Consider the following 17172-nt stretch of genomic DNA (forward strand, 5'->3'; position numbering starts at 1 on the left):
CATACGTCTCTTGTAAAGAACGTACTTGTATTCAGCTTGCTCCTATCACTGACACATGCTTATTTAGTTCCACTGGTACGATAGGTTGCGCTGTAATCAATGCGTACAGATATATGTAACAATTCACACCTGGTATACACGATAAATGGATACCAGTTAAATCACTGATGAAATACCGTATTCTATAAATATCATAATTTATACGAGAAAAATAAACAATATATTTACAAAGAATATAATTATACAGTAACGACAAATATTTATCTTTCTTTTACTTGGTTATATTGCTTTTCTGGTTCACCGGCGCAAATTACGTTTTTCGAGCCGGCGCTTAAGATGTTGGCAGCATGATAGACGTAACATCTTAAGTCTTTGAAGTCTATAAGCGCGATTAAAGTAACGTATAGTTTATTCTCTTTGTTATGTCACAGATACATTTTGTACAAATCGTAGCAAATTTAATAAAATGTAAAGAAAAAAACCCTAATATTACATGATAGAATCTATGTTTCAAAAAGTTTCGGTTATTCTTACGTTTAGTCATTTTTAATATTGAATTTGATATTAAATAAATCACAGAAGTATCCTATAATTATGTTGTAATTATTACTATTGTTATTTTGCTTTATTATTACAGTATTAGTATTTGTAACCAAAATTGTATCACTTATAAAGTAAAAACTAGGTACAATGAATACATCATTAAGCGGCCTGCACGGTTAAATAACGTATTTCTAATACACAAAAAGAGAATGAACAGCACGGTTTCCTTAATGCCAAAGGAACTTGGTGACAATAAAATGTCATGCACAGAGCAATGCACAAGTAGAAACATTTTTCAGCTCAATGGATAGCAATTAGACCTGATTCCAAGAGTTTCTGCAATTTTGCCGCTATATCCGGGTTCTTTAGATGGCTGAAAATTAAAAAAAAAATAACATATTAGTCTAACATTAATTCAATAATACCACGATTAACATAATGTAATCAATACAATCTAATTCTTACTCTTGTAAAGCTCTAGGATCACTTTGCATCTGCTCTAAGATAAGTCTCATAGCCGGATCTCGTAATATATTTTGAACTTCTGGATCTGCCATTGCCCTCTTCCTAACTTCCTCAGGATTAGAACTAACAGAAACAGCACAGGATCGATATCCCTCCAATGCTTCGCTATTCGAAGGATCCAGCTCTAATGCTTTTTGATAGGCAGTCAAGGCCATTCTTTGTTGTTGCATGCCTTGGAGTATTTTTCCTTTCCTTACCCAACCTTTAATAAACTTAGGATCAATATCAACGCATTTCTCGCAATCTTTCAATCCGAGATCAAATGCTGCTAATTTAGTATAACAGGCAGCTCTGTTGCTATAGTATTTCGGATCATCAGGATTTCTTTTGATAGCTTCGGAATAATGTTTTATTGCCGCTGGATAATCTCCATCCTTATATTTCTGGTTTCCAAGTTCCTTTTCTTCTTCAGCTTTAACTGGATCAATATATGCTTTTCTCTCTTCTTCCTTAATAATTTTATCAACATCCGAAAGAAGAGTTTTAATCTCTGGCGTTCTATGTTCTGACATGGATTTTTCATAATATACTTTAGCCTGTTTCCAATTCTCCATCTTTTTATGTGCATGACCAATCCTGGTAAATGCCTTTGCTATTAGTTTGAAATCAGCTCTATTCTCTCTTCCAACGTCAATTGCTTTTTCACACTGAGCAATACATTTCTCATATTCTTTTTGTTCAAAATATACTGCTGCTATGTTCAATAAATAAATGATTTCTGTAGGCTCCAATTCTACTGCTCTATTGTAATGCCGAAGAGCTTCTTCAAAGTTCTTCTTTTTGTAAGCGTCATTACCCAACTGCTTTTCATTTAACGCTTCTCTCTTTTCTGCTGGAAGATTATCCTGTTCTTTTTGCTGTGTCTTAGGTGGTTTTTGCTTAGGCTTAGATGATTCTTGTTTAGGCTTTGCAGCTTCAGAATGTTCAGGTGGATCTATGTCCATTGGTTCACTTGTCTTTGAATTTGTACTTAATAATACATCCATGGTTGTAAGTATTCTTGGATCTGGAAATTGCATACCAGCAACAGTTTCTGGATTGGTTTGTAGCTGATGCAGAAGTTTTAAATATTCTGGATCCTTTAGGAACTCTTTGGTTCTTGGATTATTTGCAAGTTTACCAAAAAGATCATATCTATTGAAAGAACTGGACTCGGCTGCTAGTTGACTTTTGACTTCGGCCAGACCACTTTTAAGTTGTGCATTGTCAGGCTCCAGCTCTAGGCCAGTTTGATATGCTTTGATAGACTCATCTAATCTATCTAAGTAAGCAAGTGCACTGCCTTTACGCGAATAACCTTTAGCCCAATCTGATTTCAAAGCCACAGTTTTTTCCGCATCTTGCAAAGCTTCTTCATACTTTCGTGCCTTGGCATAGGCAGCAGACCTATTACTGTACAGTACATGATTGTTGCTATCTAACGCAATTGCGTCTGTGTAATGTTTAATAGCCTCCTCAAATCTTCCATCTTGCAAAGCAGTATTACCTTTTTCTTTCAACAAAGCAACCTATAAATTTTTCAGAAGTTAAAGAATTATTGTTTAACCGATTACTATACTATTTCCCTCGGCAATTACACAACATCAACGTGAGTTTATGAAACGCTTTTCACAAAGGAAGTGGTAGCAGGAAATTGCGGTTCTATGAAAAAACCACCGTGAACTTAAAACGAACCTTCAAATTAAAACAGAGTAAATGGCGTCTCGCGAACTAGACCGATAGAATGTTTTAAGAATATATATCGCGGAATGGGGTAAGTAAAAGGAGAGGAATAATTTTTTTAAGAAAAGCGTGCTCGGTTACCAGAATCGCGTAGGGACACAGTGTTTTTGAAAATTCTGTTTCTACGAACACAAGGGACATGTAACCACAATTAAGTTTATGAGAACGCGTACCTGGTCCATAACGCTTCACCTGGGAACGTGGTACTTTCGTTCTATTTTTCGCGACTCGTTCTTTTTCTGCTCGCAAAAGATACGCAATGACTCGTGTGAACGTTTAGCCTCGAGCCGGCGCAGATTTTCAGAAAGCTCCAGAAATGGACAACTAGCGCCTCTCCTTGATTGCCGTGAACTAGTTGTACGTGTGTTGCGTCTTCCCGCGATTATGTTCCACGATTTTCTAGCACATTCGAAAGAGCACCCTCTACTTTTTCTACAACTTCGCGCCTAATCCAAACACGTTACTGCATTACTCTTGTGAAACACTGTTTCGTAATTGCATCGTGCCCATTAACAGCGCGTCGACCATCGATACGCCACGTTTTATAATTACGTTCTGCGCACCATTTTCTTTTTATATGTACTCTATATTTACAACATTACATGTAATATTTTACACAATTTACATATCCCTCTCAATGGCTACACGCTTCAATAATATGCTGTGTCATTGATCATGCAGTTTTATTATGTTTGCAGCATTTTGCCGTGTACTAAATACATATATTATAAATACATAATAATGCCAAGTCACTCCACGTAAATCAATGTTGAATAAGTTACAAAATTTTTCATTCTTAGCAATAAACTCTCATTTCGTTTGTCGATACTGTGTATATGTACGTAGCTATTGTTTGAATTTTTTCCCGAATTCCGTAACGAGAAACAGCTACAAGATTACAAACTAAAAATATGCAGTTCGATAAATCGCGAAATGAGGAAGTCTACTGGGCGAATAAAAAACGGCAACACCAATAACGATTCCATGAGCGTAGGCGCATTTCGAGTATGAATGACTTCTCAACGGCTGAAACGTTGCCGCGCCCAAGGTTGCCCGATCTGACAGCACTTTCGTTGCCACGGAACCTGGTATTTCCATCGGCGAACTGGAGTGACTGGGGATTCCCAACAGCTCGTCGTGTTGCATGCTTTTTTTTTCGAGCGCGTGCAGTTCGATAACCGCTGTATTATCTCTAAGATCATGTTTTCGCGTTTTATTTACAGAAGAACATTTATTCGTGCGATACACCGAGAATCTCTGGTATCCGTTTCTGTAAGGAATTCGTCCATAGAATCGGGAATAATCAACGGGAGAAATATAAGGAATGGCAGAAAAATTCTGCATCAATTACACTTATCGTATAAACGAATGGTTTTATAATACTGACTTTTTTTTTTTATGTATTCTATAACCACGACGAATTCTCGAGCATACGTGAAACGACCACGTCTACCGAGGCGCGAAACTATTAGACCATCAGCAGCATCCCCTCTTTACCAGGATCCAAATATATCCGGGAACCTGTACGCGCGCGGCAGACCAAACTCCCCCAAAAAGGAATAAGACTGCAGGCTTCTTGGAATACCTAGACCATTACACGTTGCGCGAACTCGAAATAACCACCGGGCCGGTCCTTGCTCCACATTTTTACGTCGGCTCTCGCAGAATTAGCTACAACAGACACCGTTCTGTTCCTTTATGTCTATCGCGAATTCTCGTGTTCGTTATTTGCTGATATTTAGATACCGATGCGCGTTTTCGGAACGTCGGAGAATAGTTCCATTGTCGTTCCGTCATCGATCGAAAGTCTGGGATTTACAGTAGATTTTCCAAGGCCTTTTTATTACTAAAAAAAAAAAAAAACGAAATAATTATAGACACGTTACGTAAAACGTTTAAACGTTATCATTCTATTATTATTAATATCGGTGCTGTAAAAAACGACACCATTCAGGACACTAACAAAAAATGACTATGTACAACAGGTCGGGGCGAAAAATGTTTCTAAATGTTCGAGTGCAACGTTATCGGAGTACTAACGCTGCCGATCTCTCGAACGCCTCTCCTCGATAAATAGTTTCTATTTCAGAAGTGTTATTTTGGTCTCCTTAAGTTGGACTAACATAAATATATAATCTATGTACATCTTAAAAACAAACGATCAAACTTACGAATGCTCGAATACAATAGTTATATATTTTTTTCTTTATCGGCTTTTTGACATTTACTCTGTCTCGATCTCGACGACACTCGTGAAGCGTACGAGCGCGTCCATTGGCATTCTCACAAAATACGGAACAAAAAAAAAAAAAATCATCGATACTCTTCTCGCTTCTTATGTACATAATGAGATCCTGCGGTCTCTTTAAGCGTAAATTTACGTTCTCCTTTTTTCTTTTTCTTTCCTTCATAAAGTCTGTAGTCGTAGCGTACAACATTTCGTACTCGTTCTGTGTTCGCTTAAGTTATCATCGAAATACTTGTTCCTCACAGAGGCACGTGTTCACATGTCGTGAGACTCTCTCTCTCTCTCTTTCGATTAATCTCCTCTCTAATCCAGTTCGGTTTACGACTGTCTCTGTTCGTCCTTCGTTCTCGTAATCGTCCGTGACTTCGTTTCTACGTGCGACAATCGGACGACAGAATTCGTGTGCGTATCAGAATCGCGTGTCTGGGTCTCTGCAGAGAAGCATGCTCGATGCAGACATGGTAATACTTGTACTCGTCGGAGTTTGTACCTCTGTTCCCTTCTTTATCTCTATACACCCGTATCACGGTACACCACCGTCCATAACCGTAATACCCCTCCTCCGTCAAAATGGTTGACCGACGCGCAATTCCAGACGTTCGTACATTTTGTTCGCCGTGATTCTCGGCGACGAGCAAACAGTTACATAATCCTGAACGCATCGATCGACCGAAAAGAGAGGGGAAAAAGAAAGAAACATAAAAAAAAAAAAAATAGTAAACGGTAACCACACGCGATGCCCCATTGATCGATCGGGTGCTTCTCTACACTTTGACACCGACCACGTTTTGTCGGAGTCTCGCGATAGCCGGCAGGTAATTGGCCACGGGGCTGCTGCTCTCCTCGTCGTCGCTGCTGTCGGAATCCGTCTCGGGAAGCGGTTCCGGCGTCGCGCCCAGTCTAACCAATTCCCTCGCGAGCTGACTGTCCAAGCAGAGAGCTATTTGATAGGCGGTGATCCCCGCGTACGTTTGCGTGTCCAGACAGGGTCGACATTCTTGTAACAGAAACGCGACCACCGAACGACAACCGCGTTCCACCGCCAGATGGAGTGCCGTTTTTCCCGCCAACGCTTCCCTGGCTTCGAGGTCCGCTCCAAGACGGAGCAGAAGCCGTACAAGCTCTACCTGACCCGAGGAGGCTGCTATGTGAAGGCACATCTCGCCTGAAATAAAAAAAAAAGAACATTTATCGTTAATAAAATATTTATTTGTTCGTACCAATGAGGTAGGGATACGCATAGGTTATACGAACACTTTCAACAACTCTATATTCTATTGGTCCAGTGTCAATTTGCTAACTTGGGGGGATCGGAAGTGATACACAGAACAATAGCGCACTCGAGATCGAACTTGAGAGAGCATTAGCATTGCTAATGGCACCTTAGAATTCGAAGGCAAGCATTGTTCACGCTCGCCTGAATTTAGACACGATTTCTATTTCTTAATCAAACTAATTTAACGAGTCGAGGAAGGGGGGATGAAAACGCGTACTTGAGAATGATGCGACCGAGTCACATGCTTCTACGAGATATAGATAGAACTAGGAAGATGCGGATGAATCATTGTCGTCGGAGCTTTGGCTGGCGTCCCGCGGTCCAAACTAGGTTCGTACCGATCAAAGCAACTGCTAAAATTAACCCCACCTTGTTACCACCGGTAGCGCCTCCGTACAAGCAATGCTTCGCGGAATATTCGAATATCTGCGACCCTCGGAAAATACCAATATCCCGGAAAACCTTCTTCCAAAACCACGCCACAGCTCCGACAGAGAAATATTTACGTTTCCACTCGAACGATCTGCCTCGTGGCGCGCAGAACCGCGACGCATCGGAACCGTCTAGAAAATCATTTAAATTTCTCGGAATTTCCCGCACGCGCGCGACTATCAGCTAATTTGCAATTACAATCGGCCTACGCGGTGAACGACTCCGTTCGCGATATTCCATTACGATTCACAACCGATGAATTCGAAATTCGAATGCGGGAAAAGAAGGTCGACGGGACAATAAGGAGGATCTTCTAGTTGGCGACGAGCTCCATTCGTAGAACGATCGTTAAGCCAGCCAGCCAGTCGGGAATGAAAGTGGAAGCACGGATCCGTGCCCACCGGTCTCCACGCCGTTGTGGGGTTTCCCGAGTAAAATTGAGTCGAACCGAGGCAAGAATACCGTGGACACGCAAATAGTCCTACAGGTATTTTTAAATATCAAAAACATCTGGCTTCGCGTCGAGCTTCTGTCTCATCGCGACGCGTGATGTAACGCGCGCGTGCACGCACCGAGGCGACAGCAGACGCGCCAAAATTCCGTCGGGTGTATTCCGAGGGCCCGAACGCCGTCGACTATCTTACTTTCTCTCCTGCTTCGCGATGACCGGCGCTTTCCTCGGCGAATTCTCTGCCGACGATTCGTCAACCCTCATGACCCCGTAGACTTTACTCGAATCAATATACAGTGGGGGACAAAAGTACACCCCTTAAAACGGAACAAATTTTTTCAAATCGGTACGAGTGACTTGAGTTCGTTTGTAAAGTTAGGAACAGTAGTTTAAAAAAAAACTACTCGGACTAATATGAAAAACGTTGTTCCGTTTTGAAGGGTGTACAAATATTTTTGTCCACCACTGTATCTGTGATATCGATTCGAAGAAAATCTGCAGAAAACCGTGTTGTCGTTACACGCTTTCCTGAATTAGACCTCCGTCGAGGGTATCGATCATCCCCCTCCACTTTCCAGCGAGATTAGACGCGTATGTTTACGTTTTCCCGACGATCGATACGCGGCTGAAATACGTCACGGGTATGTACGTACTTGCCACGTGTGATCAGTACGTTTCCGTCACGCGATAAGTTGACCAGTTGTAGAGGGACCGTTTTAAAAGCGTACCTTTTCGATCGTCACCCGTTTCCGAGGCTATAAGAGATATTCAAGATTGCTGGGGAACCCGATCAATTTTTAGCTCGAACGTACAATAGAACATTTCGTATTCAGGAACCTATAATTCCGTCATGGTCCAAAAGCAGCCGTTACGCCAGCCGCCAGGCCTCTCTCTGGTGTGCCATCCACGCTCTAAGCCCAGAATGGAGTACGAGGATGACGTTACAGGGGAATTCCGGTACTTCGAAAAATAGTCGAACAAGTTGTTCCATCGTCGAAGCTTTTCGCAGTTTACGACTTGTCGATTGAATTTGCGTGGGGGGGGGGGGGGGAGGAAAGTATCGAATAAACCTTCGGACAAAAGGGGAACGATAAATTACGGTTCGAAGCGAAACGTGACGTGTATGGTCCACGGAGAAAGACACGGGGGAAGTATTCTGAGTAAACCTTTCCTCGAACCGTGTTCAGGAGGGATTCGAATTCTTTCGTGAATCGTGGGGGCTTTCGTCGGAAAACGACGAACGTGAATTTCTTCTGAATGATCGCGTCCGGGTCGAGAAATTTCATCGAACTCGAGAAAGAATCATTCGATACCACGGTCACGGTGTTCCGTTGATGGGATTTCCGAGCGCACGCGACTGAAACATGCGGATCACTCGCGATCCACGATGAAATCACGGGAAATCCGCGCGTAATCGTGGTCACAGGATTGTTCTGTATGGCCGAATGGCTCCGCGATGCCGAATGACTGTTTGCTTTATGCGGTAAATGCTGTTAGGATTTTCCGACGCTACACCGTCTCATTGTCCTCCGATTCTTCGTGCCACCGCACAGTGGTCCATTACCAGAGTTGGGCAGAATTTTATTCGAATAATACACAGTGGAACGCAGTAGTATCTGACGGTGTCGTACTGAGCTTTAAACAGTTAATGAGATTAAATAATTGTTCGACAAATGTCGCTTCATTCATAAGGAATTATTATTTTATTATAAAAATTGAAATTTCCACGTTTAAACAATTAAATATGACGAAATACTTTTTTTTTATCTTTTGGATAATTCTTTTTAATTAATTCTTCTTGGAGTTCTTTTCCGGTTGGAATCGCCATTGGGCCTACTGTGCGCTGTGTCACATTCTCGCTTCCTTCCTCGTTCCCGGATCCATCCCCATTCTGGTATTGTCCAGCAATGAAAGTGCATTCAATATTCCAACTATGTATGCATGTATATTTCTTTCTCTTCGTTGTTCCGTTAACGGACCATTCAATTCCAAGCGTCCCCGTTTTGCAATAGGTCCAAGGTTCGGTGTACGGTGTCTTGGGCCTTGTCTTTTGTTTAACCCGATAATGGGGCTTACGTAAAGATTCTTTTAATCTTGATGGCACGCTTGTTATATCTTTATGAATAACAAGGTGGTACCGGGCATGATTTACGACTTTTGAACAGAACGGAAGTACGGAGGAATTAACACAAAAGGGTATTGTTGCTAGAAAATGGTGTCTCGAGACATTGAAACGATCTTTAAAGGAAAAGTCTGCGACAGGTGGAATTAATCCTAATCCTAGACTGGTAAGCTAACATCAACCAGCGACTCAGGTGTCCACCTTGAACCGTTAGGCGCTCCAACCTCGGAATCTTATACTTTCGAAAAGAAATTTTGTATTATTTAACGGAACGAGTTTGCAAATCCATGTTCCTATATTTGGTCGGTTATGGTGGCTACAGTAACCAAGACCGAAACGAACTATCAATTTCTTGGGCGGTACCAACCCTCGATTGGAATCGATCCTCTGTAACCGGGGAACCGGAAGGGATCCGAAAACAATTACATTTATGACGGTGCTCGTACACTTACCGTCGTAATTTCGTTGCTCGAGATTCTGTGGCAGGCCAGGTATTTTCTTGCCGGGCAAAAGGTAATTCCTCTCGACGGGTGTCAAAGGATCGGTGAGCGCCTTGGCCGAGGCCAGATCGCCGGTCGCGCACGCAAGGTGAAGGGCGGTGTTTCCTCGAAAGTTCCTCAATGCCGGATTTGCACCTGCCAGAATCAAACGGCGTGCTATCCTCGGTTGCCTGGTCAACACAGCCAGGTGCAAAGGGGACTGACCGTCGTCGTTGAGGATATTCAAAAGGCAGGAGTGCGGTGCCATTCTTATTAAACTGAACGCAGCCTCCAGAAAACCTTGCACTATTGCTATGTGCAGCTGCCTGAAAAATGAAAAAGGAACGTGCTAACCACCGTCTTATTCGGTATAGAAACGCCAGGTAGTCACACCCCCGAACGCTACGCCCACCCCCAAAACCTATTAACCGTTTACAGTTAGGCTGTGAATGTTTGTGCAAACTTTTATATGGATAACTCGAGACAAGTATCACCGACGAGGTATAAGAATAGACTTTTCATCTTATGGGAGTTTATGGCCCACCTAAACTGTAATACCGACACCTTAAAAATTCTATGATTTTAGCGACCTCTACGTTATCAGAACGGTGAATCTGCGGTGGATAGTGACACTAAAATGGAAATGGGGTAACGTAACCTCAGAAAAATGGGAAAATACATTGGATGAAATGTCTACTCTTATACCTCGTCTGTGCAAGTATATACGATAAGATTCAATCCACTACTGGGATCGTTATTTAAAATCCCTTACGTGTTTACGCAAACAATTCAATGTCGCTTTCGAGCGAACGCTTGGATTTTTCCCCCAGTTTCGTGCCGTTTATTCTCCTCGAGTGCAAAGGTCAGTGATTCGTTACATTCACGTCAATTTTTCACTGGCGCAATCGCCAGCGAAACCATTGGCCACGTCGATGAGCGAATCACGGGACGACATTTCAATACGTGTATCGAACTTTATACGTGGTGGTAACCACGGATCGTGAAACCGGAAGTGAATGCAGGAAGACGTTGAAAAATCGCCGCCTGTGCATCGTCCACGACGATGAACTCACGTGACGCGATTAAAAGAATGAAATTCAACGATGCAACAGATCAATCGGTCAACGCGCTTATTGATGGAAAACACGTACTTGCTCGCGTAGAGTGATTCGTATGCGAGCGATGACGCGCGACAATATTTGCTTCGGTCAACATGCTTTTTTATGTTCCCGTAAAAACAGTAATTGTGCGTGATGATGGTGTTTATCGTGAAATATTGCCCGTAATGTCGGTTATCCGGAACGATGGTGGGATCAAAACTGGGCGATCCTTATTTAATCGATCCCTTTTACTTTTTTACAGTTAAAATGTTATAGCTTTATGCATTTACTGCAACTAAATGAAGCAAAGGAAAAGAAGAACGTAATAAATCATTCATTCAGATGATAAGTTTCTATTGGATTCAAGATTTGTATAAGTTAGATCATAAAATGTGAATTTACGTACGCTCTGTTATTATTAGTCTTAATGATAGGTAACCCACTAGCAATTATAATAAACTGATGGTATAATTTATATCTTTTTTGTAAAGTGGCAAATAATGCTAGAGAACAAGAACGAATGTTACTGAGGACAGTATAGATTTTTTAAAAATTTCCTTAAAAATATAGTGCATTACTAATTGTTGCACATGATATTAACGATTTGAAAAAAATTAATTTAACCTACCATGAAAGCAGAAGTTAAAGGTTTCAAATATCTAACAATAACAGATGAATCACATTCGACATTGGTAATGTCATTGTTTCCATGTTAGAAAAAATCACATCCATTCACAGCGTGCTATTATTATCCTAGTTTCGATCGATACACCTGGAAACGTCAAACGCTGCTTTAAAGCGTCGCGGGCTACAGGTTGCAATGCGACTGCGCATGCGTCAAACGCGATGAATTACATCTATGGAGCAATTCTTCGATTCATTCTCGCGTAAACAACGTTAGTCGTATCCGAGATTTCGCGAGGATGACGACAGATCTACATACGCGCGTACCGTAATAATCTTGAATACTATAATTATTATCGTTGCAATGACACATGCGGGAAAAATTGTTCTAAGGTTTCGAAGACGAACGATGTTAATACTACAAGCATTCGTGTACTCATGAAGTTACATTTATTCTCTGATGATTCGATAGATCACGTAGCTGTGGAATATAAACAACCTAGTACAAGTCCAAACGAGGCACTCGTAAATGTAAACATTTCATAATGAAAGGTATAATCATTGTAAGCATCCTTCTGTTGTATCCTTCCAAATATACCTGGGTTGTCTACATTTAGTAATCTATGTATAGTAATCTCGTAAAGTTACATAAATTTTAATGAAAACTAATGCGTACATATAACTCCGTTAATTAAAAGACACCAACAACACTACTCCGCACTATATCACGTTCCACTATAGTAAACTCTCATACAAGGTCGCCATATACCATGTAAAAATTAGGCTTAACAAACACCGTACGAGTACCAATTGATTAAAAAAAAAAGTTTGCCTTTTGTAACCTACCAGTCAGATTAGGCGTAACATCTCTAATAGATAACAGAGTAAATGTTACTCACGTATCACCGTCGTCGTCCTGTGTGTAGTAGAGCTGCCAAGGTTCCTCATTGTGCGGTGTCTGAGGTGATCGTTGCGTTTCACAGTGTCGCAACGTCGGCGTCTCGCGTTGATGCTCGAGCTTGTTGGACCTGACTGGAGTAAGCTCAACGGTAGGTTCGGACTGAACTTTCCCGCTCGCAAGGGGATTCAAAATGACTTGCTTCAACGTCAGTTGACTGAGGCTCTCGCTAAGCCCAAGATCCACGCCGCTGTCAGCCCTCATTGGTTCTGGTGCTACGGGCGCGGTTGTGTCAGCAGTCAACGATTCCGACTCGCACAGCTCCGAACTGACCAGGAGATTCCCGCTGGAGAGGAATCCGGAGTCTGCGTGACCTTTCTCCTCGCTGCTGCTCTCTGGAACATTTCTCTTGCTCGACGGATGCCACATTTTCGAATCAATCGTTGAATTAGTTCGATGATTCCCTATTAGTACCAGAGATCTGTACTAGCCGCGATATGTGCACGCGTACCGACAACCAGCCGATTGTACTCTCCTCTAAAATCACGCGCGACGCTTCCGCCGCGTATTTCTTAATCGACACGATTCGTTCCGTTCGAGTGACTTTCGTTCGTTCGCGAGCGACGCCACTGCTACGTTTACTCGAGTAGTTCGATCGTCGGTCCTCGTCGAACACAGCTGTGGCTTTGCTTCTCTTCTACGTGTATTCGTTTCTTCGTTGCCGTCGCATTCTCGTTTCGTCTGGTTCGCAGATGCGGTCGGTGCAAGTTGTTCACTTCGTTCCACCGAATAATCGGACGTTCAAGGGGCCACGGAATCCCGTTTTTTCGTCGCGTACTGGATATTGGAAGCCCGGGAATGTTTACGGAAACGATAATCTGCGCTGGCGTCTACTCCCAACGATGGAAGGATGCCCAGGAAAATAATGGATTTGTAACCTCTCGTGATCGCGATATATTTGTGTCGTCGTAAAACGTCGATTATCGCGCTGTCTGAAACGAACTGACCGTATGGCGTTCGCCGACGCGCGGAATAACCTTCCACGATGGCCGCGACGATCGCTAGCGCCCCTGGCGGCGGTCAGAGGCACGGTTGCTCCGAAATCGGTAGGGTAGGGGGTGGGAAAACCCATCGTCCTCTGGCAGGGCCGACAGCTGCACGTATACTCTGTGTACTCGATTTAACTTGACATTCTTTAGATAACCACTTTAGAAAAAGAAAGCTGAATCGGGAACTCCAGAAAAAATTTCCCATAGGTAGTGGGTCTCGGGCAGGTTCACGAACGACAATTTGGATGTTTATTATCGTGCACGGTACTACGTGACATATGTATATGTAAATTACTCGTAAACAGTTCGGAATTTAATGTCGCGATTACGAGGATAACGTTGCACGTGAAATATAAAAATCAGATCCCCTGTTCCAACATTTCGAAAGATAATAAATACACATACTGGTTCTGAAACAAGTAATCAATTTTTATTTGATAATAATTTGCTAATTATTACTCAGCGACATCGTGTGTATGAAACACGTCCTTATAGTGACTAACAGAATGGGAAGAATTTTTATTATATCATACCAATTTTCTGTATGAATCGACTGCGCATTATCCGTGTTAAATACTTTATTACCTTCGCCATGGCTAAAGAAACGTCGCGATTCCACGCGAACGTTCAGCAGTTTCTACGCGAAGATGCGGATTTCACCGTTCTACTTTCTTTTCGTACGGGCTAATCAGCAGAACACGAACTCACCGGAAATTCCATTCGGCATTTCCAATCTTGAAACTCTACCAATATTTGCGGTAATATCGACTGCTATTGCCGCATTATAATACCAAGAAGATCCATGCAGGGACGTCCCTAAAGCGCCGGCAATGGTTTTCGGTCTATTCATCGGTCGTTTAAATACGGTTTTCCCCAAATGGTGGTTACTGACACCCGGCCGTAAAACAAAGAGAACCTATGCCTCTGTAATCGTTCATCACACAAACGAGGTAGACGCTACGATAATAACAGACCATTGTCAGGGTATACGCTCTTTTATAATCCGGCTGTCGGTTACATCGTTACGAACATAATGGCTAATCGAACCGAACGGCATAAATGGGGGCGATTAGTCATAGAATAAGTCACTTGTTCACAAATGGAAAACAACGGCTAGTTGTAAAAGCATTTGTAAGCGATAGCCTTAATCTCGCGCCCTTGGCGACATAAACGAATTATATAATTTTACCTAATCATTCATCAACGATGAACGTTTCACCTGATGTCGTCATTTTTTCAACCATGGTTGCCTACGTTGCGTTAGGAGTTAATCGTCTGAAATGTTGTAACGAAACCGAACATTGTGAACACGGTAGTCTGTCGTGTAATTGTTCGCGTACCCGGAAAAAGAAAACGTACGACGCTTTGCATTAAAAAAAAATTTGTCCACGACGTCCTTCACAACAAGGTCGTGAACAAATTTTTTTTTCATTGACGCTCTGTTGAGGGGAGCACCGGTGTCCAATTTATCTGGGGGAAAACCTGCTCGAGATAAGCTCAGGAAATGTATTATCTTTGCATCGTTTACCGACAATATATACCGAGTCATTATATCAGTAATTTTGTTACTGCACCTTTAGCCGTACACTTTTCGACCGTTGAACCTGCACTTTGAGGTGTTGTGCACTCGAGACGAGCAAGTACGGCTATTGAATAATACGACAAAAGGTCCGATTAAACGATGCATCCCGTAATCACAGGATAGGAAAACGTGTATCGAGAAAGAGTTTCCTCCATTTCATTATATGTATGTTTTTTTGTATAAAGTCGGAGATATTAAGGATACTTGGCGTTCACATGATCTGGGAAAGTACGATGACTCAAAGGTAAGGTGTTGTTGGATGTTTTGTTCTGGTGTATCTTCCTCGTGATAGACTCTGAACTCCCTTATATGTAAGATATATATTAATAGGAGTATTTGGTCATTCATGTATGCGACGAGCTTCATTATTAAGCGCCACAAACGGAACAACTGACTTTATGACAGATCAGAAAAGAAAACACGAACGAGAAGAATAATGGAAGAAGAGAATTACGCAATCGAGATAAAACCTTTGCTTGGTTCAAATCGTCGATTCTTTCGTAATATAATAACTTGTGTAAGAGGACGGAGGTAAAGTTATGTTAATTCCGGAACACGAGAACCGTTAATAAGACCAGTAATAATTACAAAAAAAAATAAGGTGCAAAACAAAGATCTCGAGATCCATAAGGTAGCCCAATTAACAAGTAAGAGTTTCTCCTCAAAGTTTACAAAAACGCGAGAATTTCGAAATTGTTTTTGTATTAACATTTCATAGTATATTTTTTCGTAATTTATTTAATAGTAATGAAAAATACGTTGCCCCTCAGGCGGTCGGTTACCTGTTAATTAAGAACGTCTCTCCAGACGCGGCGACCGGCACACTACAGTTCGCGAACTGACTTTCGATCCGATTAAAAGGGAAACCTTAAACGCGGTATTACTTTGTGCGCAGAGATTATACATTGATTATCTAAGTCCTACAACAAACAAATGTATAATTCACACTATCACAGAGCAAAACGTGGTATACCATGCGCAGACTAGCTTCGAACTGTTCGTAATCGACTGCGTGCCGACAGGCAGAATTTAAGTTTCTCGGGGAAATTCCTAATAAAATCATGTATGCATATGCGGGTTGACAAATTTTTACACGTGATTTTGGATACGAGTCTGAAACGTTAGAAGTTGTATGTATCGTTCAGTGAATACATAGAAGTTCATGTAGTTACTGTTGGTATGTACAGAGGAGCATTATCCAACATAGAAGAGAGAAATAAAAATATATCGAATGTTTATTTTAATAAAGTGTGAATAAAATATGTTACGTGCTGTTATGCTCAAGTATACCTTGTCGTATGAGTGGTTCACAAACAGCTCGTGGTAATAAATGATATGTATTCTTCTTTAATAATATTATTTGACCATCTTCCAATTCTAGTTTCCCAAAGTCTACTACACATTTGACCTAGAATAAAAAGGTGATTTTATATCTGAAGACAATATGAAAAAACTGTTAATGTTTAATTTATTTACCTCCACATAAGGAGTTTTTGGGGGCAACATGTTAGCTGTTAAATTAAATCCTTGATCTTCTCCCAAAGACCTCATATACGTAGCCAAGGATTTGTTATATGATTGAAACCATTGTCTCTCAGCATTCAACAAATTGGTGTTTATTTCAGGGGGTAAAATACTTCCTAATTCCCAACGCAATTCTCTTAACTTGCTCATTCTGTTGTAGATATATGCCAGAACACATCTCTTGTTTCTGGTCAAAGCTATGTGTCTCAGTTGAACTGATGGTAACAAAGCCACATTGTCTTCATTTCGAATGGCATTACTAAAATTAATATATTCTGTCTTCCAAGGAATAAACTGTTTCATAAATGATTCTGAGTATGTACAAACCTATCAGACATATTTGCATCGTATAAGGAGTGCATTTCCTGTAGAACTTCTTTAACAATTACCTCCTATAAAATATTTACCTTTAATTATAACATATTTTCAATTGATTTTATACAATTTTATGCAACTTACATTAAATGGTTGAATGTCAGCAGATAAATCTAATTCTGTTATAAGTTTAAAAGCCTTTCTTCCATACATTTTTCAGGATAATGTAATACAGTAATATAAAAATATGTAAAGGGTATTGGTTTGTGTTCTTTCATACAA

At 41.3% G+C, this 17172-nt stretch overlaps 3 protein-coding genes across 4 annotated transcripts; all 3 read right to left on the reverse strand.

The window, feature by feature from the left end:
* Nucleotides 1–602: 602 nt before the first annotated feature.
* On the reverse strand, nt 603–3126 carry LOC107187212 (stress-induced-phosphoprotein 1). Its single transcript, XM_015575246.1, has 3 exons — nt 2964–3126; nt 1009–2576; nt 603–916 (listed from the first exon to the last, which is right to left on the reverse strand). The coding sequence occupies exons 1-3, from the start codon at nt 2970–2972 to the stop codon at nt 844–846; spliced, it is 1650 nt and encodes a 549-aa protein (XP_015430732.1). The 5' UTR covers nt 2973–3126; the 3' UTR covers nt 603–843.
* A 1391-nt stretch (nt 3127–4517) lies between these two features.
* On the reverse strand, nt 4518–13451 carry LOC107187300 (NF-kappa-B inhibitor cactus). Of its 2 annotated transcripts, XM_015575367.1 has the most exons (4): nt 12422–13451; nt 9772–10124; nt 5821–6203; nt 4518–4636 (listed from the first exon to the last, which is right to left on the reverse strand). In XM_015575367.1, exons 1-4 carry the CDS (start codon nt 12847–12849, stop codon nt 4634–4636), a joined length of 1167 nt encoding a protein of 388 aa, XP_015430853.1. In that variant the 5' UTR covers nt 12850–13451; the 3' UTR covers nt 4518–4633. The 2 variants fall into 2 exon arrangements, with proteins under 2 accessions (XP_015430853.1, XP_015430852.1); XM_015575366.1 differs by lacking the exon at nt 4518–4636 and having other exon boundaries at nt 5783–6203.
* A 2864-nt stretch (nt 13452–16315) lies between these two features.
* Nucleotides 16316–17104, reverse strand: LOC107187145 (DNA replication complex GINS protein PSF1-like). The gene is made up of 4 exons (XM_015575154.1): nt 17035–17104; nt 16903–16967; nt 16528–16834; nt 16316–16459 (listed from the first exon to the last, which is right to left on the reverse strand). The coding sequence occupies exons 1-4, from the start codon at nt 17101–17103 to the stop codon at nt 16316–16318; spliced, it is 585 nt and encodes a 194-aa protein (XP_015430640.1). The 5' UTR covers nt 17104.
* Between the last annotated feature and the right edge of the window lie 68 nt (nt 17105–17172).

The sequence above is a fragment of the Dufourea novaeangliae genome, unplaced genomic scaffold (assembly GCF_001272555.1).
Source record: "Dufourea novaeangliae isolate 0120121106 unplaced genomic scaffold, ASM127255v1 scaffold99, whole genome shotgun sequence".
Taxonomy (NCBI): domain Eukaryota; kingdom Metazoa; phylum Arthropoda; class Insecta; order Hymenoptera; family Halictidae; genus Dufourea; species Dufourea novaeangliae.